The 27206-nt window shown below is 42.4% G+C and overlaps 1 protein-coding gene across 5 annotated transcripts in view; it reads right to left on the bottom strand.

Annotated features, from left to right (window-relative positions):
• The window catches only part of PPP2R3A (protein phosphatase 2 regulatory subunit B''alpha), a 350126-nt gene that overhangs the window by 37894 nt on the left and 285026 nt on the right, over nucleotides 1-27206 (bottom strand). For 4 of the 5 annotated variants that reach the window (XM_068280384.1, XM_068280386.1, XM_068280385.1 and 1 more), the window contains one exon: nucleotides 3579-3833. In XM_068280384.1, coding sequence (XP_068136485.1) covers nucleotides 3579-3833 — 255 coding nt within the window. Of the gene's footprint in view, nucleotides 1-3578; nucleotides 3834-26209; nucleotides 26641-27206 lie in introns of those variants that run through there. The other variant, XM_068280388.1, reaches the window with a different exon arrangement.

Raw genomic sequence — 27206 nt, 5'->3', positions numbered from 1 at the left:
AGCTTTCAGCTGTGCAGCCTTCATCAAACTCAATCCTGTTTGCTCACAAGCTGATGGAAAGGTTTACAACTCCTTATAGTAAGGATTGCTAAACATAATCAGTAACATTTTTATTGTTCTTTTTATTGGAATATTTTCAAAGTAGTTTTGGTTTTACTACAAGAAATTCTCACAGCATATGTGTGCATGCCACTGCAGTTGCACAAGTGCTATGCTGTCTGTTAGCTAGTGCTATTGTTATGATCTGATATGATCCAGGTGAAGGTTGCAAACATTTGCAGACAGTTTTGAAAAAACTTGATCCATCCGATATCTCAGACGAAGCAGGTTAGCAGGAGAGCAAGGTACTGCTAGGGTACTGGACTAGCAATCACAGGTACTGAACTGCAGAGCTAGTGCTTGTGAATTACTGATGAGGTACACATTTATTTTTTAAATAAGTATTTTTCTCATTGATGAATGCTGAGCGATGAGTGACTGCTTGTAGTGGGCTGAAATCCAATTTCTCAATAGGACAACTCAAGAACAAGGTGGATCTTAAGGTGGCCATACACTGGTCGATTTGCCATCAGATCGACCAACAGATCCCTCTCTGATCGAATCTGATCAGAGAGGGATCGTATGGCTGCCTTTACTGCAAACAGATTGTGAATCGATTTAAGCATGAAACCTATCACAATCTGTGGAGCTGCCGCCGCCCCCCTGCATACATTGCCTGATCCGGATTTTTAAAATCGTATTGGGCTGTAAGTTTTTTCTTCAAAGATACACTGTTTTCTTGTACAGAAAAAAAAGATCCCCTGGGGGTACTTGCCTCAGGAGGGGAAAGCCTCTGGATCCTAATGAGGCCTCCCCCATCATCCTCTGTCCCCCTCCTTTCCAGCACTGTCAGCCACCGAAGTGGCAGTGCTGGGCTCCAGGATCATAATCCTGTGAGAGCCTCGCACAGACGCAGCTTTCATTCTGGCTCAGGCGGAAATAGCCGAGCCCGATTGGATCCGCAATGTACTCCCCAGGCGTGTGGTGCCTGCACCTGTGTAGTAGTGTGGATCTGATTGGACTCGGCTATTTCCACCTGAGCCAGAACGAAAGCTGCTACTGCGTCTGTGCGAGGCTCTCACAGGATTGTTATGATCCTGGAGCCCGGCAGGATTTTCAGCTGCTGACTGCACTGGAACAGAAGGACGGAGGAGCGAAGCAGGTGGTATCGGTGCACGGAGTTTAACAATAATAAGGGGCTCCAATGATTGCTGGAACCCAAATTACACTTTTCTTCAAGTTACGACAACTCGGAGGGAGATAGTATCTAGCGCTTCCAGGGAGTTTTGCGGCAGCAGGGAAAGCGGTCATTTGGCTCGCCCTGCGCCAAACTGCCCCACGACACAACAATACGTACTCCGAAGGAAGATAGGGGAGCCCTCGTTAGGATTCAGAGGCTTCCCCCTCCTGAGGTAAGTACCCCCCATGGGCTCTTTTCTTGCAGATACTCTTTAATTGTTCGTTCAGTAAACAGTGGTGTAGCTACAGATCCATGGACCCCAGTGCATATTTTATAACGGCCCGATCCTCCCCACCTCAATGTATGTATAATGATCACATGACACAGACCACGAAACTGGCCTAAAAAAGACCAGCAGTGTGCAGAGGTGTACACAGAAGAAAGGGAATGGTTAGTCACTGATTACCACTATTCACATATAGAGGGGATCATGAACCACTAAAGAAGTAATGCAGCGACTGAATGACAGCCCAATGTGGGCCCTTCAGATCTGTGGCCTTGGTGCAGCTGCAACCTCTGCATCCCATATTGCTACCCCACTGTGGGGAAAGAAATAGAACTCAATCCCGGTTCGCCAACCTAGATCACACAGGCTTTTCTATCTTCATAAATCACTGCCTTAGCTGCCTATAAGCCTAGAAAGAAGTCAACAATGTGAACAACAGAGTTGCCTTAAAGGGCTATACACAGCTGCAATAATGGTGAGCCCAAATTATAGTTTTCGATGGCATTTACCTGTATAACCTGTTGTTCAGATAACTGCCAGTCAGTGTGTTCTGCTTTATGGGGGAGGGGGAGACAATAGAAGCCAGCTGCCTGCGCCTGTAGCGGTGCATCTCTTTGCATTCCAGCTATCAGGGACAACAAAGATGATTTGCATATTCAGCAGCGATGCATTGTGGGACACCTCAGAGCTCACTCCAACCTGAATACTTGCAAGTACCTATTGTTTTAACAGAGTAACCAAGCATCTCTGGGTGACCCAAAACTAGAGATGTTAGTGAAGCGTTCGTTAGCAAATCTCTATGGGGAAATACTACTTCCGAGTCGCTGTGACCCGGAGTAGTACGGCTGCGCTGGGCCGTGGTGCGCGTCTTTGATCGCGCGCCTGTTGCCGGACACACTCTGCGCATGAGCGTGACGTCACTCATGACGTCACGCACATGCGCAGAAAGTGCCCGGCAACAGGCGCGCAATCAAGGAAGCGCACCACGGCCCAGCGCAGCCGTACTACTCCGGTAATACCGGGTGAGGGGTTCGTCAGCGAACGGTTCCCGAACCGTTCGCTGACATCTCTATCCAAAACCACTAGGAAAGTATAGGGGACTAAAAGAAATCCAAAAGCTCTCCTACTAAAAAGTAATGCGTAGGCTCCCTGTACACTGCATGCGATTCAGATTCTGCTCTTTCATCGATTTTTACATCCGATTCAGATTTTTACTGCAAGCTGCATTTTTTGATCCGTTTTTCTGTTGAATGTATTCAGGGTAAATCGGAATTGAAAATCGGAATCAGAAACGGAATCATAAAAACGGATTTGCAGTGTGCAGGGACCCTAATGCTGGGTACACACGATGAGATTTCCCGTTCGATTCCCGGATCGATTCGATTAAATCAAACATGTTCGATTGGATTTCGATCGTTTTTTCCGTCGATTTTGCATACCTATCATGAAAAAATCGATCGAAATCCAATCGAACATGTTTGATTTAATCGAATCGATCCGGGAATCGAACGGGAAATCTCATCGTGTGTACCCAGCATTAGTGTGATTTGCCTTCTTGAAGGTACCTTCTGTTTTAAGAAGGTAAATCACACTAAGCTTTTTGTTTTAAAGGACTTTCTTTGTTTTCAACAGCATTTCCTGAACAGCAGTTTAACTGCCAAAATAGCAAGATACCAGCCGGCCTCCCTAATCACTTGCACACTATTATGTCAGTTATATTTTGCAACTGTTGTTCAGAAAATGCTGTTGAAAACAAAGAAAGCCCTGAGAATCCCCCTTAAAAAGATGGACTGGCCCAAAACCTGTCATCTGTCACATTTTTTAACTGCCTACTTTTTTCGCGATAGTGGTCCTTTAAGAAATCAAACTTCATATTTTCATATCATCTTAGTAAGAGGGCTTTTTGGTCTCTTTCAGCCCCTTATACACTCCTAGGAGTTGTGGTTCACCACAAGCTTGCTGGGCAATCACTATTATCGCACTCATTGACCACCTGGAGACACTGTATGTGCAGAACATCTCACGCACCCTATACAATACCCACATTGCTGGCGTCCTGACATGCTGAGTTACCTTGGCAATTTTTCCCATCTCATAGATATCAGCCTTTTCATCTTCCATGCTGGCAAAGGCAGCCTCAGCTTTAGCGATGATGTCATCATGGTTATTGGTGGGGTTGGGCAGACCTTTGGGGAAGTAGAACCGTGGAATGTTGATGGACAGGGCAGGGGGGGCTGTGACTTTGCTGACAGGAGGAGGGGAGGCAGGGCGTGTAATTACTGGAGCAGGTGGAGGGGTCCCTGGTTTCTTTTCCTGTTTGTTCTGAACCTGTAAGAGAAAGAAAAAAGGAACACTTTCACTACAATAATCCTCTCAGGAGACAAGGTAAAAAATACATATTAAAATGCCACTACAATACACAAAGCTGGGCTGTAATGCTGATCTCTGGGCTATGAGGCCACTCCCACACAGAAGGCTGAAGATGGCAACTCCATCTCCTGTCAGCTGCTCCTGTGCATCGGTAGGGCACTTGTGATCAAGCTGAACAGGAATCGAACAGGAAAAATCATGCATGTGTGGCCTGCTAAACACTACCTGAGACAAGCACAAGGTAGACGGAACACTGCATGTATCGTGGTCAATACATTCAATGTACACACCAATTGTTGCCGGCCAGGCGGTAAAACTTCCTCTGGTAAACCAGTATTAAGGATGTCAACCAGGCAATCCAAAAGTTTAAAATCACTCTTATTTTTCTTCTCCATAAAACATTGTTTCCCTGGGTCTTATTTGGTACATCTGCCGCACAAAGGAAGTTGCAGAGCATGCTGGGTTTTCTTTTTTTCTTCTTTACTTTCCCCTCAGACTTAAATAATGCATCCTGATTGGCGGAAGCCTCTTTCCCTCCTGTTTTCTCCTCCCACACCTCTGTTCCTCTCTGATTGGTCAATATTTCTCAATGCACTTTCTACTGCAGAGCTGGGTGGGAGTGTCTGAAGACTGGGAGGGGGGCAGGCAATGATACACAGAGTAAGGGGGGAAATGATGTCAGGATTGGCTTCAATATCTCACTACCGAAAAGGAGTACTGGTAAATTTTATTGTTACACTTTGCCCTTCAGGCTTAACCAATATGTAGAAAAGCGTGGTTTCATATAAAACCTTTTCAACTGCAATTGGGGATGTACTTGTCTCCGCCACCAAAGATGCAGAGGAAAATAGATAATTGACTGGACTGATTTGAAAGTCACCTCAATCAGAAGAATTTTTCATATTGGTGACTAATGTCTGATATACATCTAGGGTCTTTGCAACTGTTGCACTGTATATATGTTTTTGCACCTTTTTTACCTATTTTCCCCAGCTTACCTTCTATGAAGGTGTCATATCTATATATAGTCGACCCCTTGGGGGTCACTGGCAGGTTATTAATACGCCATTGTTTTTATAGATATGATTTAAACCTGGCTGATTGGGAAGATTTTTCAGGTGACAACATTATATTATTGTCTGTATCAGGCGAGATACCTACACCTCCCTGGAGACATACCTGGGGGGATGGGGGGAATCAGCAAAGACCCTCGATGTATATCAGACATTAGTCACCAATATGAAAAATTCTTCGAGACAAGTACATCCCCAATTGCAGTTGAAAAGGTTTTATATGAACCCACGCTTTTATACATATTGGTTAGGCCTGAAGGACAAAGTGTAACAATGATTGGCTTCAAGACAGACACAGACAAATGGAAAATCTTTTTTTACTATAGAGAAATCACTTAAATCAAAACGTGGACAGTACAATACATGTGTTATGTAAGTAGAGCAAGTATTTATCTACTTATATATATATATATATATATATATATATGCGTTTTGTTCTGAGACAGTATGGCTGACAGCTCCTCTTTAAAGTGGACCTGAGCTCAGAACTCCCTCTCTGCTCTAAAACAACAAAGAAACACTTGTAAAGCGCTTTTCTTCCATAGGATCCAAAGCAACAACATAATAACCTTTAAAGAAAAACATTTCCTTATAGAGCTCCTACAGAGATACTAGAGAGTAGTTACTTCCTGGTTTGCTGGGAGCACATACAGGGTTAACCTCTTGTGTTTACATATTAGCTCACAACTCGGCAGACAGTTAACAGCTCAAATTACACTGGCTCATTACTTGCTGAGGAGGGAGAATTAGAAAGGCTGTTCTCCATTAAAACACACAGGGTGGACACAGGCTGGGCTAGTCTGCGTTTCCCTTCTCTCCTGTGCAATAATTCAGGTCTGCTTTAAAGTGGATTCGAGATAAACTTTTACTCATTGTATAAGTGTGTTCCTTTCATATAGTTTATAGGGCATTCCTCAAGCCAAATACTTTTTTGTTTGGTTTTAATACTCGAATTCCCTATAAACTAAACAAGCCTCGCCCACAGCTCCTTTTGTGCCTTGGCACTGTAGCAAGGGCTTATGGGAGCTTAGTCTGGGGAGGAGGAGGTTACAAGCCATTGATTTCAGAGGCAGAGGGGAGGAGGCGAGGGGACTGAATTTACACACAGGCAAGCTGATAGCATCTCCAGCCCTCAGCCTGTGACAATGTGACAAACAGAACATGGCTGCCCTCATTGTATCACAGGAATCAATAATCAAACTGTTGAAGCTGTTTGCAGCTAGATATGCTGTGTAAACTATCTAAACTTTAGATAAGATATATAGACAAGTTACTTGTTATAGTTAGTTTTTCATCTCGGATCCGCTTTAAGGTGGCCACACACCATACAATAAAATGATCCGATTTTACATCAATTTCGATAAAAACAATCGGTTGTCCAGAGAAATCGAAAGCTTTTTTCAATTTGTTCAAGAAATCTGATTTTGACTGATTTTTTTCAATACAAGTCGATTGGAAGTGGTGGATTTTTTCGAAACAATTTTTTATTAATACTCAATGATGTAGGGTAGATTGTCAATGTCTTAATGTATAGACATCAGCATTTTTTTTCAGAGTCTTCAACCACTTTTTTCATAATTTGGGAAAAACTGAGCACACGTGTCTGGTACAGTGATCAGATTTTTCAAATCTACTAATCAATCAGAAAAAACAATTGTTGGTCTTCTTGAACTGAAAATGCATTTTAAAAACTGTATGGTGTGTGGCCACCTTTACACTGTAACAGAATATTGAGCATTAAAGAGGAACTTCAGCCTAAACAAACATACTATCATTAAGTTACATTAGTTATGTTAATTATAATAGATAGGTAATATAATCTCTTACCCACCCTGTTTTAAAAGAACAGGCACATGTTTGATTTCATGAGGGCAGCCATCTTTTTGGTTGAAAGGAGGTGACAGGGAGCATGAGACACAGTTCCAACTGTCCTGTGTGCTGATCACCCCTCCTGGTTGCTAGGCAACGTGAATAACAACATCAGAAATCCCATCATGCTTTGTACAGCATCAGGAAAAAAAGCCTGGCAGTTTTCTTTGATGGGTGGAGCGTAGCTAAAAATGCAGCTAAAAATTATGCTTTGGTAAGAAAAAGAAAAGTTCTGATGCTGTGAAACTGTTAAAGAAACACCAAGCCTTTTCAGCTCTGCTGAGTAGATTTTTAGTCCGGAGGCTCACTTTAAACATAATGTAGATGTGATCTGATATTAAGTAACACAAGAGGCTCCTGTTTAAAGTGGACTTAAAGTAAAAAAATAAATTCCGCACTCGTCATCACAGTCCATAGACGTTATAATAGAGTAGCATGAATAAATGTTTAAAAACTGATTTTTTAAGCCAGAAAATCTAGGTTTTGGGGTTTTTTTTAGCCACGCCCCCTCCTTAAAAAAAAAACCAAAACCACCTGCCACAGCAGTTTTCTGGCCTTGGCAAAGGCTTCTGTGAGGTTTGCCATAGGAGGGCAGGAAGTAGAGGAGCCCAGGTGTGTTGTGTACCACTGAGTCGGCCAATCAAAGAGAGGAGAGGTGAAGAGGAAAGGAGTGCAATGACAACTACAGTGTTCACAGTGACAGATGCACTATGGCATATACCAGGGATGCCACAGTGCTTCTCTCCTGCGTAAAGTGACACTGAAGCTAAAAAAACCTGTATAATATAATAAATTGTATGTGTAGTACGGATAATTAATAAAACATTAGTAGCAAAGAAAAGAGTCTGATATTTTTATTTTCAGTTATATAGCTTTTTTCTATAACATTGCATCATTCTCTAATATTTGCAGTTTACACACTACACTCTGTATGAAACAGAGCAGAGCTAATGACCCTTTGAACTTCCCTGAAGTGAAATCTTATCTGAAGTTGTCTTTCACTGTTTGATGTATAAGTGCTTCAGAAAATAGCATTGCTCTCTGGCTAAATTAGTTGGAAAGCTGAGAGAAGCTCTTTTGCATAGATAACAAGTGAAGTGCCTTAACTCTTCCTGTACTGGAAACAATATGAGACTCATATCTCTGCTGCTAATGTTCTATTTCCTAGCTGTACTACACATACAAGTCATTATATCATAAGTTTATTTTCACTTCATATTCCCTTAATACAGAAATCACCTGTAGCTGCATTTGGGGGAAAAAAATAGCGTCAATAGTAAGAGTCATTCTGGCTCTTTTCACATTGGAATTAAGGGCTGGGTCACACTGGGCGCCTTTGCAGCACTTTGCTGATTACCGGCGATCAACAAAGTGCTGCTGCTAATGTATCTCTATGGATATATTCTCACTGCAGCGATTGCGATCAATTGCAAACTCACTGCATGCAGTGCTTTGTGGGCGATTGCGCTGTCATTCTCGTTCTATTGAGCAGGAATCACAAGCGTAAATCGAAGCAAATCGCGATATTTTACCCGCCGAATTGTGAGCGCGATCGCCGAAAAGCGCCCATTGTGATCTAGCCTTTACACTAAAAGAGAATCTGAACTGAAAGTTAAAAGTCAAAATAAACAAACAGGTCATACTTACCTCCTGTGTAGTCTACTTACCGATCTCTTTCTCCTCTCCTGCGTCCTGTTTGTCCACTGTGATCAATGGAATTCTCTGTCCTCCATTTTGAAAATGGCCACTACCTCATAACAGCTTCCTGGTCAGCATACTGTTAAACTGTAAAATTGACCACCTGAGTCATAGGGAAACAAGGACATTACCTTGCACATTCAGTTGTAACTGACAGCAGCTGATATATAACTGACAGGTGTGTTTCAGTTCTGACAAAATATTGTCAGAACTGGAAGGGATCACTGTAAGAAGAAAATGGTGAGCTTCTGAGAGGAACTGACGGCGAGGTAAGTATGTAATAATAATTTTACTCAGTTCAGGTTCGCTTTAAGGTCTACTTTAAGCAGTAAGGTGCTGAAATATTAACTCTGTCAAGTGTGGGACAGAGAACGGTTTGCCACATACAGTATGCTAATTACACCAACTTCTCTCACAGTCAGTGCCATTTATAGGCGCACAAAAAGCATGAACTAGTAAAAGTTTTTTTCTACTTTAAAATTTCCTAACTTTATGTTGTAATATTATGAACAATGCACATTTATTTTTATGCACAAAAAACAACATTATATGTAATGGGACGACAGCTGCTGATAAAATGCCCAACGTGTTTCATGACACAAAATGCCACTTCAGAAGCAGTAAAGAAATGCCGGTATTTATTTCATTTTCGTTTTTTTGTTGTTAAAAAAAGAACTTTATCCAAGGATTGAACTTCATTTCAATCAGTAGCCGATACCCCCTTTCCCATAAAACCTAACCTTTTCTCAAATAGATCATCAAGGGAGTCTGAATGGCTGATATTGTGATGAAACCCCTCCCACAGTGTGAACAGTGTGATGTCATGACCATGGTCCTGACAGTTTCCTGTCTATGAACCTCATTGCATTTCGGGAAATAATAGCTTTTTGGAACTGCCAAGCAATTACGTTATCTTCATTACAGTTTCTCTTTAAACGAAGTTGGTTAATCTTGATCAAAAGTTAAGAAACACCCAACAGCCCTTCATACGTAGAGGGACCATGTTTGATAGATGCGTCAAAGGAAAAACAGATGCCAGCATGTGAACGAGATTGGTTTAGTATCCTGGCAATGGCATTGCTCACATTGTGAGTGGCCTGTAACCATTTCTTCAATATTTCCTCGACATGTGTATTATTTTACTGTACCACCCCTCAGCAGTGAGTCCCCGAAATGTTGGCGTCTTTGTATCCCACTCATAGAAGGGTTCCTACTTTAGGACTCATCCCATATTTGGAGGTGTCATCCCTTCTTGCAGTGTCTGTGTCTCTTGATATTGAATTTAGATTTCCATACACAGCTGACCATGGCTTTTTCTACTTTAAAATTTCCTAACTTTATGTTGTAATATTATGAAAACTTTGTTAGAGACAGTGCTGCTCACAGCGATGGCCACGAGCGTTACAAAAAACCCCAAAAACTAACATTTGGATCTTTGCAGTAGGTTTGCCTTCAAACCATCACGAAATGAAAAGTATCAATGCAAACCAATGGTGAATGTGGTCCTTGGAGCCATGGACTTGAGGCAATGCACTGCTTTCTCCATAAAGAATTTGACACCAGTTAAGGATTCACGGGGAGGTAAAAAGGGTTAGGGAGTCTCGAGGAATTTCCAACGCCCAAACAAGCCATTTCACAGAAGCCACAGCACACTGCGTACGTGATGACTTGCAGAAAGATATTTCTGAGAGGACAAACAATCTGCTAGAAAGGCATTTATGGATGACTATTTGTGACCGCAAGCTGAAATGCACCTGCTGTGTACACATAGTGGGCACCATCATTTACATACCACCCATGTTTACTTTCATAAGTGGGAAGCATTGTACAGGCGTGCTAACGCATGAGCAGTGATGTTCAGAGGGTGGAGTGACACACAGATAATGAAAAACATATTGCTTCAAATTCAAATACAATAATCCATCTGAGACTATTTCTCTTCACTTCCTGTTTCACTAGGCACAGAGCAGGAAGTGTAGTAAAATCTTTCCACTGCAGACAGACACCAATATAAACACACTTAACTAGTGTGCAAATGTTACAGAATTTAAAAAGTTTGTGTTGACCTCTTCTTCATCCCTTTCTGTGAGGGAGACATGGTCATTAGTAAGACAGTCATCAGCTATGCGATGCCAGCCCATTCTGACAACTGATCTATTACTCTCTTCATAAGAGATCAACGGAGAATGAGGATTGTTTTACCAACTTGCACTGCTCGATCTTGACCATGATTAGCTCACTAGGGGTGTCCTTGATGACCTCCCCCAGCCTTGTGGGCTGCTCTTTGAATAAAGAGATAGTAGGCTTTGTTACAGTCAAGCATCCAACCCACTGCAGTTTGCTGGCACCGAAACCAGTGCATGACCAATACACAGCACAGCTCTTTAGACTTGTAGACATGCTACAAGGGTTTCAAGTCAATGCGTCCATTTGGGATCATTTCTGCCGTCAATTCAGAATGTGTATAGCAGCCCCCAACCATTCCGAATGCGTCACTAAAACTTCCAGGCTGCTGAATAATCTCATCATAGTGGTTGCCAAGTCCATTGTTCTTACTTCTCCCACTCAGTCATTCACCAACCGTAACTTCTCTATAGAATAGTAATACATGTTGCCTGCCTACTGACTAGCGCCACATCTTTGCAGAACTTGACCCTGAACTTGATCTATCACCTGAGGAATCGATTCCTACAGGCAATAGGAATTTTGCATACACCTGTAGTAATTGCACAGCAACACAGCCCTTTATTATTAACAGATGTTTCTCTAGAGAACTGGCTTTTATACATGCATGCATAATTGGCTGCATCCAAAAACACTGAAGAATCCAAGCAAATGGACTCTATACTCAAATGAATGGTCAAGCATTATGGCCGTCAGCATACGTGAACCAGTCGGCTCTTAAATGGCATGGACATTTCTGTAGAACATCTACATTTGTCAAGTGTTAAAATTAACTCTTTAGCAGCCAATTTATTTAGATGCTTGCAAGTGCTTCCTTGCTTGTAATTAGTACTGCTGTAATGTATATTTATGACCACTTGTCACTAGGAGGCAGTGTGAGACAATAGAGGACTTTTGATTTTAGGTTTCTATATTTTCAGTTAGCAAAGAGAGGGATCAAAGCATTCCAAAAATGTACAGCACGAGTTCTGCCGACTGAGGTCAAAAGCAGTGCACTTATCTCAAACGAGATAGCTCTATTAAATTAAATGGGATAAACGGATGTCTTTTCATTCCCACTGATTCAGCACTGAAGGATTTGCTACTTCCAATTTTCACTAGAATATGACAGATGCATATAGTAAGGCCTGGAACCCACTAGTAGTGCTTTTCTAAGCACGTGTTATTTGAAAAGCACTTGCTAATGTAATGCTATGGGTGTGACCTCACTGGAGTAGCATGATTTAAAAAAAAAACACCTATAGCATTACATTAGCAAAAGCTTTACAAATCACAAACACTTAGTAAAACAGTGATAGAAGGTCCCAGGCCTGAAGGTGACAACTAACGATACAATTTGCTAATCGTTCATTTCCAATTATTCGCATGATGGTATCGGGATTACTAACAGATGAAATTTTTCTAACCAATCTGATCGCATAGCGCCAAATGCAGCCAATCCTGGATAAGATGAGATGGCGGGATCTACAGCGGCATTTACACAAACGACGTGAAAAGCCGTAACCATCGTTTTAAAAGTGCTTCCATTCATTTGAATGGACAAGAGTTTGAGTGACGAACACCACACCCGCCGCTTTTAGACACCCGAGTGGACCGCTCCTAAAACAAATAATATTATGTTGTATAGTCTGAAAGGCATGAAAAGGAACCTCTCAAATCATAAGAAGTCAACAGTTGTACGTATGATGTCAACATGACCACCACGGTTGCACATTTATTTTTATGCACAAAAAAACAACATTATATGTAATGGGACGGCAGCTGCTGATAAAATGCCCAACGTGTTTCATGACACAAAAGGCCACTTCAGAAGCAGTGAAGAAATGCAGGTATTTATTTCATTTTTTGTTTGTTGTTAAAGAAGAACTTTATCCCAGGATTGAACTTCATGCCAATCAGTAGCTGATACCCCCTTTCCCATAAAACCTAACCTTTTCTCAAATAGATCATCAAGGGAGTCTGTATGGTTGATATTGTGATAAAACCCCTCCCACAGTGTGATGTCATGACCATGGTCCTGACAGTTCCCTGTCTATGAACCTCATTGCATTGCGGGAAATAATAGCTTTTTGGAACTGCCAAGCAAGTAGGTTATTTTCACTACAGTTCCTCTTTAAACTAAGTTGGTTAATCTTGATCAAAAGTGAAGAAACACCCAACAGCCCTTCATACGTAGAGGGACCATGTTTGAAAGATGCGTCAAAGGAAAAACAGATGCCAGCATGTGAACGAGATTGGTTTAGTATCCTAGCAATGGCATTGCTCACATCGTGAGTGGCCTGTAACCATTTCTTCAATATTTCCTTGACATGTGTATTATTTTACTGTACCACCCCTCAGCAGTGAGTCCCCGAAATGTTGGCATCTTTGTATCCCACTCATAGAAGGGTTCCTACTTTAGGACTCATCCCATATTTGGAGGTGTCATCCCTTCTTGCAGTGTCTGTGTCTCTTGATATTGAATTTAGATTTCCATACACAGCTGACCATGGCTTGTGAAGAAAGTATCAAAGGACCGGCAGCATACTCTACGGAGAAGCCCAGGCCTGGGCCGCAACCTGGCACACGCTTGCACTGACAGCTACGTACTTTCAAGAAGGCTCAACACTGTTCACTGGCCACTATTTATAGTGTGTGGGGCATATGTGTGCACATTCCTCCCTGAGATGGCATGTAAGAATCCCCACCAGCTGCATACAGAATCTAGTGTACACAACCAACACAAGTAACTAGAGAGACTTCTGGTTATGTCATTTGTTAGCTTCACTTATTCTGTCCTCTTGTACTTTGCAGGATCCATTTCTAGAAAACATCACTGCTCGCTTCTGCTCTGCAGTCAGATTAGCTGCTGCTTACATTTATAAACTTACCTAAAGTGTCATTCCACTTTTGTAAAAAATATTTGGTAAAACTGTTAAAATAAAAGATGGAAACAGGACTGGATTTATCAAAAGGCATTGTAGGCACGGGCCTTCAGGCGCTTGGTAATGGAAAGGCGGCTCACTTCCCTCCCCTAGTGCCCTCCTTCCCAAGGCAGAGTCCTTATAAGAGTGTATATGAGAGGTTACTCACCCTCACACTTGGGGGAACCTCAAGCTACTGAATACTGATGGTACTTCTGGCTACCTAATACTAAGGGGTACCTGTAGCCACCTATGATGGGCAAGGGAAGTAAGGGAGAAGCGACCGCTGGGCCAGCCGGCAGCATGCTTGTGGTGCAGTTTGGTGGGAGTTTGTAGGTTCATGGAGGGCGAAGTCTAGGGTGCCGGGACATCTGTGCCTATAGGCTCCTGTAAGGTACATCCATGCCTGGATGGAAGATAGCCCCCTCTGACTGTACATTTTATTAACCAGGGGTGTAAAGAAGGATGACTGGGTATGTCGTCACTCTGGGACAGACACAGGAAATGGGAAATGTGGGAGCCAGAAGCGTGGTGGAAGTTTGGGCACCCCATAGGCACCCACATTAATTGCCAAAATTGTAGGCCACCATTTGTAGCCGCAGATTGTATAATGGACGGCTCCTGCTATTTCCCTTCCTATTCACAATTAACATGGGCGTCTATGGGGCACCCAAACTTCTGTGGTGCCCAATATTTTACATATATGCAGCGGCACAGATATTGGCAGATTTTCTGTGGTAAAGTTTAGGCATGAGTGGGGGAAGGAGGGGTTGGTTAGTGTGAGGCATCAGTAGAGGGAGGGCTTGTGTGAGAATAGGGTTAGGTTTAGTATTAGTAAAATATTGTTCAAATTCACAGATATTCTACTATTGGAATTACAACTGCCCAATAGTAGAATGCACGTCATTTTACTGGAATTCAATTAGCGGCTATTTCTGGTAAACATGTCGATTGCAGCGCAGGAGATTTGGAGCGCCACCATAGACCATAATAGGAATTATGGCTAACAGCGCACAGTGAGTAACTTTGGTCCCATCAGAAGACGGAGCTGAAGTTACTTTTAAAACACTGTAATTCAGCCACCAGCAATAGCAGGAAGCCGAATTACATCATTCCCCACCATCTATGGTGACCTGGAGGGGGAAATAGTAATTAACACGGCCGGGACTTGTGCAGCAGCAGGGTAAGACGTATATCGGCTGTATCCTGCGCCCAAGTCTCCCGGCGAGCTTTTTTATTTGTACAGCTTTCCGGTACCTAAATCTTCCTGGGGCTCTTTTTGTATATACTGTATGTGATGCACCAACCTGAGTGATAGTGTGTGCTTTATTTGCTGTGCAGAGTTGAGTTTACATAAATATTAAAGGGTATCTGAAGTGCGAGGGATAGGGAGGCTGCTGTATTTATTTCCTTTTAAATAATCCCAGTTGTCTGGCCATCCTACTGATCCTCTGCCTCTAATACTTTTAGCCATAGACCCTTACCAAGCATATGAAGATCAGGCGTTTCTGACATTATAGTCAGATTGGGCAAGATTAAATGCATGCTGGTTTCTGGTGCATTTCAGACACTACTGCAGCCAAATAGATCAGCAGGGTTGCCAGGCAACTGGTATTATTTATTAAGAAATACATATGACAGCGTCCAAGTTCTTCTCACTACAGTTGTCCTTTATGTGTAGCAGGGAGCCCAGGCAAACAGGTGGGGAGGGATGGCCACTTCTAACAACTCCCAGCTGCTTTGTGTGGCAGAAACACGCAGTCACAGCAATGAAATGTACAACACATAATTGCTACACACAGAATAATTTAAAGGGAATCTGAAGTGAAAATAAACTTATGATATAATGATTTGTATGTGTAGTACAGCTAAGAAATAAAACATTAGCAGCAGAGATAGGAGTCTAATATTGTTTCCAGTACAGGAAGAATTAAGAAACTCCAGTTGTTATCTATGCAAAAGAGCTTATCTGAGCTCCAGGACTTTCAAAGTTGCAGAGAGCTCTGTCTTCAGAAGCTTATTATCTCAAGTGTCTGCCACAGTATTTTGTTCTTTCTGCAGAGTAAAGTTCAAAAGTTAACTAGCCTGTTCTGTGAAATCATTTAGAATGCGGAGTGTAATGTGTAAATTGCAAATATTAGAGAACAAAAAACAAACAAACAACTATATAACTGAAAATAAAAATATTTATCTTTCGATACAAGTCTTCTGAAGCTTATTATCCTAAGTGTCTGGCACTGTATTGTTTGTTTTTCTGCAGAGAACAGTTCAAAAGATCATTAGCCTGCTCTGTAAAATAATTTACAATACTGAGTAGTGTGTAAACTGCAAATATTAGAGAATAATTCAATGTTTAAAAAACAAAAACACTATATAACTGAAAATAAAATTATAAGAATATTTTCGTTGCTACTAATGTTCTATTAACTATCTGTACTACACATACAATTCATTATATCATATATTTTTTTCGCTTTAGTGTCACTTTAAAGTACAGCAGAACCTTGGTTCATAATTAGTTTCTGAAACATGCTTGTAATCCAAAGCACTCTTATATCTAAGTCAGTGGTCCTCAAACTAAGGCCCGTTGGCCGAATGTGGCCCCCTGAGGCTTTTTTTTACCGACCCCCCCCCCCCCCACACAGAAAATGTATTACTTATAGATGCGGTCAGCTACTTCTTTAAATATTGGTGGTCTGCATATGGAATAGCAGTGCTGGCACCACCCATCCACATGGCAGGCAGAAAGCAGTCATTTCACTGGTTTCCACTCAAATTCCACATCAGGTGACACTGCTGTCCAATGGGACTGCAGGTTGTCACCTGGGTATGCTTCCCTGTCTGGCCTGACTTCTACATCATCTTATGTATACTCTGGCCCCCCCAGCACTCTGAAGTATGTTGACCCGGCCCTCGACCTAAAATGCTTGGGGACCCCTGATCTAAGTGAATATCCTCATAAAAATGAATGGAAATTAAGGTGATTCATTCCACAATCCAAAAAAACATTTACAGAAAAATATTTAATACAAAGTACTGTCCTGTACAAAGTAAATATGTAAAAAATACTCACAATAACTAAAAAAGTCCTTGCTATCTGTTGGCTCGCCCCAACTTTTTGTGTGTGTGTGTCTTTAATAAGATATTTATCCAATAACAGTTGCTTTTGTCTAGTTTTTGGGTATGTCACAGAAATGTGACATTGTACAGCCTCTACACGCAGATTGTAAGTACAATCCTTCAGTGTCAAAGCGAGAAGAACTCTCGGCTCAGTTGTGATTATGTGACGTGTGTATATGTTCTGTGCTTGTATATCAAGTTCATAAAATTCTTTGCTGGTCTTGCAAAGCACTCTTCAAGCAAGTTATTTGCAATCCAATGTTTTACTCTAATTGGAATTAAATTTGCACTCAATTTGCAGACACTTATGATTTCAATAAAACTTCTAGAAGTCTGGATTTGACTTCTTTGCAAACACAGTGACAGTACTTTGTAGTACAGATTCCATCTTCCTACATTCATAATTGCATACAGGAAGGAAAAATCTACATCCCCAGGAAAAATACTATTTTTCTGCCATGAATCTTGAATTTGTATGACGATGGAGAATGCACAACCAAAGTAGAGCAAGAATACAACACTAATTCACAAGCAAAGACTGATCATGCACAGATGCTCCCATCTACCACAAACAGTAAATCAGTAAAAGTCTGTAAATAAAATATGCTAAATTCCTAGCAATGCAATTAACTGGTTGCTGTGGAGGACCTTTTTTAGTTCTCTTGTTACTCTCGAGAGAACATCGTACATCTCACTTGGCAAAGGCAATTTTCCATTTTCTCCATGCCCCAAGAAAACTCAAACTACAAAGCGTATGTCCACCAGGCAACCTGAAGTGATAGGAATATGGAGGGTGTCATCTTCATTCCCTTAAAGCGGACCCAAACCAAACTTTAATTCAAAATATTTAGTTGCACCACTCTGACACATACAAAGATAAATAAACACTCCTTCAAGTCTATGAGCATTTCAGCGCATGCTTTTCACCCTTTTCTTTTCATAACTAGGGTTATACAGGTGGCAGCCATTAGCAATCCCTCCTTTGCCAGACACCTCCTACTCCACCAGTCTGACGGATTCTGTCCCGGCAATATGAAAGGAAGGGAGGGGTTCCTCCAATAAATGTAAAATATTTTATATTTGTCATCATGCAGCTGAAAAAAGGCTGCAATTTATTATTTTGATTTAGAGAATAGATTTTATTTCTGAAATCTTGTATTTTTAATTTGGGTCCACTTTAACTTATAAACGGTGCAAGTTGCTGAATTAATATCAGCAAAATATACAGATTTGGAATTGTGCATTTTTGAAAAAGTAGAAATCGACACACAAAACTAAACATGTGACTAGCAATTACAATTTCTTCTACTCAGTTCGTGATATGTCCAAATAAAAGGTATGGAAGTCTCAGCTGTACATATTTTACTATGCCACAACAGGTTTCATCATTCTTTTATTTTTAATGCGTAAAGAGGATTTCTAGTCACACTTGACACACAGTGACACTATGATGCAGACGGTAAATTGCCTGACTGATGCTACGTACTAGCTTCAAAATATCTAGGCAAACATAACATACTATTGGATGACAAAATGGAGTTATATACGATTTCCCACTTACAGGTGGCTGTTACAGTCTGACACAGATGGCGTCTTTTGCTCCTCGTGTTAACGGTTTTAAGGTTCCTACACACATACGAGGAACGTCACTCGGCAAGTATCAGTAATCAATCCCTTGTTTGGCATTACAGGTCCGACACTTTACACGGATTGCTAGTCTACAGGTTAGTAACGTGTTTTGTTACTATGCAGGGGTGGAGGGGGGGCAGAGTAACAATTTGTAACATCATGTAACAGGTGGAAATGGGGAGATCAAACCTCTTGGCTGAATCTATCCACCTGACTAATCGCTGGCCGAGGCATTGCCCAACTCGGCCAAGTTTCATCTAACGTGTGTACGGATCTTTTTTTTCCTTATCCACAAGTGTCCTTTCACTTGTAGATGAGGGTGGACTGCAGTCTTCACCTGCACAGCTAACCCTCTTAGGTAAGAGCATGTGCTTAAAGGACCACCATCATGAAAATAGTGAAATTTAAAGAGACACTGAAGCGTAAAAAAAATTATGATATAATGATTTGTATGTCTAGAACAGCTAATAAAAAACCAGCAGCAGAGACACAAGTCTAAAGGTGGCCATACACTGGTCGATTTGCCATCAGATCGACCAAAAGATAGATCCCTCTCTGATCGAATCTGATCAGAGAGGGATTGTATGGCTGCCTTTACTGCAAACAGATTGTGAATCGATTTCAGCATGAAATCGATTCGCCATCAGTGAAGCTGCCGCCGCTCGTCCAACCCCCCCCCCCCCCCGCATACTTTACCTGATCCGGCCGGTGCGAGTCCCCCGGTCTCCTTCTCTGCGCTCGGCTCCAGCTTCACTTCCTGTCTGGGGAAGTTTAAACAGTAGAGGGCGCTCTACTGTTTAAACTTCCTGCCGGGACAGGAAGAAGTGAAGCTTGCCGGACCCGGAGACCAGAGCGGAGAAGGAGCAGCGGTGACAGCGGGGACATGCGCCGGCGGAACAGGTAATGTATTGCCGCTGTATTGCGTTGGTCGTTGTACATTCAAACTGTGCTATCGACTCACTCCCGACCCGCCGGCGATAGAGCGAAATCTTCCGCACGCACAGACAGGAATGACGGGAATCAACGGGAACGATCAATTTCGGTTGGAAATCGATCGTTCGGTCAATGTTTGCGCAATGATTTCACAGCAGATTCGATCACAGTGATCGAATCTGCCGTACATCGGCGGGAAAATCGTTAGGTGTATGGGCCCCTTAAAACTGTTTCCAGTAAAGGAAGCGCTAAGAAACTCCAGTTATCTATGCAAATTAGCCATTGAGCTCCACGACTTTCAAAGTCGCAGAGAACTCTGCCAGACACTTGAGATAATAAGCTTTAAAAGACAAATGTATCTTTTTTTCCCTCTGCAGGGAAGATTTTCCAGAGCAGGCTAGTGAACTTTTGAACCCATTTAGAATGCTGAGTAGCGTCTAAACTGCAAATATTAGAGAATGATGCAATTTTATAAAAAATACTATATAACTGAAAGTAAAAATATTAGAATATTTTCTTTGCTACTAAAATTCTAGTAATTATCCGTATTACAAAACCAATTCATTATATCGTAATTTTTTTACGCTTAAGTGTCTCTTTAAAGAAGTACATTCCTTCCTGAGTAAAATGAGCCGTAAATTACTTTTCTCCTATGTTGCTGTCGCTTAAGGTGGCCATAGACTGGTCGATTTGCCATCAGATCGACCAACAGATCGATCCCTCTCTGATCGAATCTGATCAGAGAGGGATCCTATGGCTGCCTTTACTGCAAACAGATTGTGAAACGATTTCAGCATAAAATCGATTCACCATCTGTGAAGCTGCCGCTGCCGCCCCTGCATACATCACCTGATCCGGCCGGCCGAGTCCCCCGGTCTCCGCTGTCTTCTTCTCCGCTCTGGGCTTCAGCTTCACTGTACTTCCTGTCCGGGGGAAGTTTAAACAGTAGAGGGCGCTCTACAATTTAAACTTCCTGTCGGGACAGGAAGACGTGAAGCCTGCCAGGGCCCAGCGGAAAAGGAGAAGCGGTGACAGCGGGGATACACGCCGGCCGGATCAGGTAATGTATTGACGGTCGTCGGACATTCAAACGCCGCTATCGACGCACTCCCAACCCGCCGGCGATCGACCAAAATCTTCCGCACGGACGGATCGACGGGAACGATCGATTTCGGACAGAAATCGATCGTTCGGTCAGCGTTTGCGCAACGATTTCACAGCAGATTCAATCACAGTGATTAAATCTGCTGTATATTGGCGGGAAAATCGTTAAGTGTATGGGCCCCTTAACAGTAGGCAGTAGAAATCTGACAGATCCGACAGGTTTTGAACTAGTCCATCTCTTCATGGAACCAAATGGTGCTTGGTTCACTTTAAGTACCCGCTGATGGATGCCAAATTCACAGGAAAATAGATATCAATGCAGCTTTTAAACACACACTTTGTCGGGTGAAATGATTATAAAACATTCCTGCAAGGCCTAAACCAATGCTGTGATGTCTCTTGATGTAAACCTGCCTTAAACTGCTCTCTAATACCGACGCCAGAGGTTTTAATATAGCAGTGTACAGAACCTCAGTGCCAAGGATTCTCTCTGATTCTGCAAGTTATTGTGTTACATGATCTATTTTAACACAGATTGCCCAGCGTGGCAGAGCAGGAGAACACAGCTTACAGAGGCAGAGCTGCAGCAAATTGTACCCGGCGCCTCGGCCACATTCCACATACAAACACTGACACCTATGCTTGCCTGCAGCATTCACCAAAACTCATCAGTACTCATCAATGTACACCATTTATGCAACATTAAGGGACAACTTCATGGAAAAAAAGAGAGTTATCTCCATATAGTGTGGCTGCTGACCTGTACAGTACATGACTGTGTATCCTTCTCTAGACTTCCTGGAAAGCAGAGGCGTTGTTAGCCCCAACGATCAGTGGCACGTGCCACGGATCTATTCTGGGGTGCCACGGATGTCCCCCAGGGAGAGAGTCAGGCTCTCCTCACCTCTGGCCACTTGGTCTGCAGATTCTGCAAACATCTTCTCTTCTGGGCTTCTCCACCCAGTGTTTTTATGTTTTTATATTAATGGAGAGGGGGAGGGGATTCATCCAACATTTTGCTGGGCAGGCATACTTAGACCGCTTTTAAGTTCATGCAAATTTGGATCGGTTTGCCCATGGCCACACCCACATTATGGTGTGCGGCCACACCCACATTATGGTGTGCGGCCACACCCATTTTTTGTCTGGAGTGCCCAAAAGTGCCCTGGGTCTCTTAGGACCCTAGCAACGCCCCTGCTGGAAAGTAATGTGCACAGAAATCACCACTGATGGTGAAGTAGTACTCAGGTTTTGCAAAGTCTAGATCATCTCTAAACTGTCCCAGGAAGTGGAAGCTTTAACTTCCTGTCGTTTTTTAATGTTGTTTCTTTCATCTATTTTTAACAGTATTTATTAGCTGGGTGGTCTTACAGACTATGGGTACATACACACATGCAATTTGGACTGGCCAATGATTGTCCAGTTTTACCATTTCCATGTAGTATAAGGGTCAATAGATTTTGAATACTATGAATAGATTGTATAGATAAGCTCTTATATCGAAGTGGTAAAGTTGGATGTGTGTATGCAGCCTTGTGCTTCCTTTGTGACTACATCATCAGTGGCATAGTTAAGGAGCTGTGGGCACGTTTTACATGAGGCCCCCCAAGCACTCTCTACATAACAATTGATATGGCGCACCAAAACCTGCCAAGGACAACCACAGTGTTGCAAAAAGGGGGTGGGGAACAGTGTATTAAAGGATACCTGAAGTGACATGTGACATGATGAGATAGACATGTGTATGTACAGTGCGTAGCACACAAATAACTATGTTGTGTTCCTTTTTTTCTTTCTCTGCCTGAAAGAGTTAAATATCAGGTACGTAAGTGGCTGACTCAGTCCTGACTCAGACAGGAAGTGACTACAGTGAGACCCTCACTGATAAGAAATTACCCTTTTTACCTCTTTCTTGCTCTCAGAAGCCATTTTCTGCTAGGAACGTGTTTTATAGTTGGAATTTCTTATCAGTAAGGGTCACACTGTAGTCACTTCCTGTCTGAGTCAGGACTGAGTCAGCCATTCACATACCTGATATTTAACACTATATTAGGCACTGTACATACACATGTCTATCTCATCATGTCACGTGTCACTTCAGGTATCCTTTAAAGAGAACCAGAGATGAAGCACCCTCATGTATTTTACCTTATAAATCAGTGGGAACATGACAGTAAACACCTAATCTGCTCTTTGTTACATTGTTCTCTGTTTAATTTGCCTGTTATCACCTCTAAGATAAGAATCCCGACTAAGCAGTCGGCTGGCTTTGCTACAGAAAGATTATAGCTGAGACTGTGTTCTTTTGTGTCTTTTCAAGTCCAAGCCTGCCCCCTGCTGGCTTTGCTCAGAAATCATTATAGCTGAGTCATTATAGCAAAGCCAGACTCAATGCTCACTCCGGGATTCTTATCTCGGCTAGATAACAGACACTTTTAGCAGTGAGGATGGAACAGAGAGCAGGGTAGGTGTTTTCTCTAATGTTCCCACTGATTTCTATGGTAAAATACATGAGGGTGCTTCGTCTCTGGTTCACTTTAAGGATTACTACTATTCAAAGCATCTATAGAAGTTATTACCAGCACAGGACCAACAGAGAGCTAGTACTGTGATAGAGGGTGGACCCTTCAGGGCCCCTCTGTCCCAAGGGCCCCGATGCGGTCGCTACCTCTGCACCCCCCCATTGCTACGCCCCTGTACATCATCCTCAGTCCACAGGATCAGGAAACCAGGAGAACCTACTCTGGCAATTTTGAGATGAGCTAGAATTCACAAAAATAATGAGTTCTAGCTTATCTTTAATTCCTATCACAGTTCTCAGCTCTACCAAAGTACTATAATCATAACAAGGTCAAGTAACGGCGTGACACTAAAGTGATAGAATATATAAAATGCTGATTGAATGATTAAAAAATAAGGAAACAAGCCATGGGATCGTGAACCCTTTATTATCACTTTGAGAGGGCCTTAATGGTCACCCCACAACAGAAGGAAGAATGGAAAGCACCGTATATCCTCAAATATAAGTTGACCTTGTGTATGAGTCAACCCCCAAATTTGACCCTCTTAAGACAGATTTTTTTTAATTGACTCAAGTATAAGTCTACGCAGCGAAGTTGGGGACAAGGTGGGGTCAATGGCTGAATGTTTTTAAAGTATTAGCCCTTAATTGCAGCCAATAGCTCCTTCAAGTGCAGCAGTTATGCACTCACCCTCCGTTGTAAGCACTGTAGTCCAATATCATTCCCCTGTCCTCTCATGTTAATTGTTGTGGTCAGGACTTTCAGACCTGTGTTTTTTTGGCATTTCCTTTACCAAAAAGTGTCAATTGCCACTGGGCAAATTGGTGCAAATGGTAATGTCACTATCCGTACACACATTACTCTGAGTGCTCAGTGTTGCAGCCATTGGTTCCTAATGGATGCCTCTAAAACCTTCTCATATCAAAAGTAAGTTATACAAAGTGGTGCTTTTCCAAGCAAAAGAGGAGGGGGGTTGTAAAGTATGCTGGCTGCTGCGGCTCGCTCTGCAAAAGGTTGAAAGAGAGGTGTGCCCCTCACCCCCTTGGCTAGGAGTAAGAAATTTAGGTCTGACTCGAGTACAAGTTGAACCCCATATTTCTATTTAGTGAGTTAGACCTAATTTTCTAGACTTATAGTCCAGTATATACGGTATCTGCCTGCCAAGTTCTGCAATCTGTGCCGTATAACCTGTAGCCAGTAATTAGGCAAAAAAGGTCCATGGTGTAAAGGGAAGGGGGGGAGGTGGAACGGTTTCCCTTTCCAACCAACCAGAACATAAATATCTCTTTTAATGAAGGATTCAAAATAAAATATTTGTTATCTATTGGGAATGCTTCTGCCACCCTTTACAGACCCCCCCCCTCCCTTCTGAAACACATTATTAATAACTATGTATAAGTGTCAGCAGAGAACTCGGACCTGCAACTACCATTATAGACTAGAGAAGAGGTATAAGATGTCAAGCAAAGGCTTAGCAGACCTCTTGCCCTCTTCTAGATGTTAATGAATTAACAGTGTGCTATAGCACTGCCTGGGGATTACATCATGCTGAGCAAACTAACATAACTGCTCCCTCCCCCCAACAAGCTGCTCCAATCCAAACATCTGTAAACTAAACTCCACCCACATCTGCAAGCTGGCCTGCGGAAGAGTCAGTCCATCCAAGATGGAGGTATTCTTCTAGCTTTCTGGGTTTGAATTGTTTAGATCTCTGCAGGTCTGCACACCTGACACAGCCCACTCTTCATGATGGATGTTAATAGGATGGAGTACACAGTAACAAGAGTGGGACCACCATAACCACAGGGTAATCCCAAAGCTTCAAGAAAAGCAGGAAGGCCGCAAGCCAGCCTCAACAGATGCAAGAAGCTAAGGTAACAGGTCCAACCAGGCTGTTCACTAGGAGATTATTTCACTTGTCTGGCTCTTTACATTCCACTAAACTTGTTTAACGAAGCAGTAAAGCAGAGCTGGTCTCTAGCAATCAAACCACATTTTACTTTTCAATGCAATCAGAATGGGGAAATGTGATTTGTTTTTGTTTGCCAAGGGACACCTAATCAACCTCCAAAGCCCAACTTCAGCAAATCTTTTGAGTCTAGTTTTGAACAGAGTGGGAAAGGTTCAGAAACATCTTATTTTATTTCTGGCCAAATTCACTAGCCCATTCCAGAATATCTTAAGAATAACATTAAAGCTAAACTCTTCAACATGTACAGTGACTACAATAAAAGAAATGTCCCACAAATAAGCCCCTTTGTCATGCTTTATTCCTGTCCTTCACTTCCAGTCCTGGTGATTCCAAGGTCGTAAAGTACCACCGGATACAGTTAAATGAAGGACATTCTGATGAATGGGAATATGCACAATAGTGACAATGCTTTTTCATTACCCAAAATGCCTTTGGCTAAAGCCACACAGAAGTTGCAGAGAAAAGTCGACGAGAACCTGATGCGAGACGTATATGGAGGCAGCCATATTTGCTTACTTTTAAACAATACCAGCAGCCTGGCAGTCCTGCTGATCTCTTTGGCTACAGTAGTGTCTGATTCACACACCTGGAACAAGCATGTACGTAATTTTTTTTTACATTTTTGTCAAAAACATCTGATCTGCATGCTTGTTCAGGGTCTATGGCTAAACGTATTAGACGCAGAGGATCAGCAGGACAGCCAGGCAACTATTATTAAGGGAATAAATATGCCAGCCTCTGTAAATATGTTGCTCTCCAGGATCCCTTTACATTCTCAGTAAAAGTACTCTATCTGCAGTATTATGCATCTATTACACAGTGTTTCTAAAACTAGGCTCTGATGAACTCTGGAAGGTCCCATAAAGTCACTAGGAGCCCACTTGGACCACACTGTTCACATCTTCCCTCCGCCTCCACCATGTGATCATACTCTGGCCTTTGTATTGGTGCTGGTGTATAATTGGGGGCCTCCATACTTAGTAGTCCAATGACCTTTGAAGATTAGATAGGACTCATTAGAGACCCCTTTTGGAAAGCTTAGCAAAGCATGTGGTTGCAGAAGATGCAGTATCACACGTAGTTGAATTTTCACAGTGGTGTTCAATATGCTATGAATGTCATTTAATAAAGCAGTCATTTCCTGTGTGTGTATAATGGAGAACGCTTCCAGCAGTCCGTACCATTAAATAGAATGCAGCTCTCTAACAATATCAACGTCTGATCAAATCAAGGCAATTAAATCAGCAGCCCATTCAACACATCCTCTGAAGTCTACTTCTATGGATAAAACAATGTTTTAGCGCTCACAAAGTAAGACAGTGCAAACCTGAGCTTGTTGGAAAGACTTGATCCTCTTTTTAAACCGGGATGGGAGCACAAAGTCACATCCCCTCGCAAGGAAGGCCAACTCCCCCCGTAAATCGGGGTCCCTTCTCAACGACGTGTCCTTAATCATCATCTTGGAAGACCAGCTCTCAAGACAGTTTGGAATTTGGGTGCTTAAAAATAAAAACCCCGGAGTATAAGATTTTCTGTTTTGCTTAAGCTCCTTTCGGAAAAGAGTGTCCCCGGGTGTCACAATCTAAGGCTGGCGCTAGGATCCAAGACGCCAGCATCATACAGCGGCACGGAGCCCCACGCTTTTCTTGTCCTGACAAAACCAAATTCTTAGCTAGAACAAAACTGTCTTTTTGTGAGTTCTCCCAACACTGAGCAGCTGAGAAACATGACCTCGGAATGGTGCTGCTGTGTGACAGACAGCCAGTGCTGGCCCGGGATGGTGGGGGCCGAGAGGGAGTGGGAGTCCAGAGGAAGGATTCTGGGAAAGGAAGCACCCAGTGGCTGCTGGCTGTTGCTAAACTTAGACACTTCAGAGCGATGGACTTGATATAAAGAGTCTTCCCTGGTTGTGTTTACTTTATAAGACTCAATCATGTGAAAGGTCAAGTCCTACAGAGGGACAGACTACCAATGATGAAAGGAGAAGGGTTAAACTGCCTTCCCAACAATGCAGCCTTTCTCCACAGTCATTTTAAGAATGTTGATAACGTTCTCTGTGTCTTTAAATCAAACTTTTACACAAGCGGCGGCCTTATGGTTTGCATCATTCCAGTGTCCCTGCGTTCAAAAGTAGAGAAGATTTTCAGAAATGGATTTCAAGTTTAAGAGCCAAGTTCAGCATCTTCCAAAATGCAGATATATGAAGGGTAAATCTAGGCTGCAAACCTAGCATTATGTGACACGCAGACTGTCTGCTCTGTATACCATTCATCTACGTTCTATACAGATCACTGCAGCCAGGTTTAGGGCTGGCTCACATATGC

This window comes from Hyperolius riggenbachi, chromosome 4, assembly GCF_040937935.1.
Source record: "Hyperolius riggenbachi isolate aHypRig1 chromosome 4, aHypRig1.pri, whole genome shotgun sequence".
Lineage (NCBI taxonomy): Eukaryota > Metazoa > Chordata > Amphibia > Anura > Hyperoliidae > Hyperolius > Hyperolius riggenbachi.
Note: the sequence above shows the minus strand (reverse complement) of the source record. Positions and strands in the feature narration are given on the sequence as shown.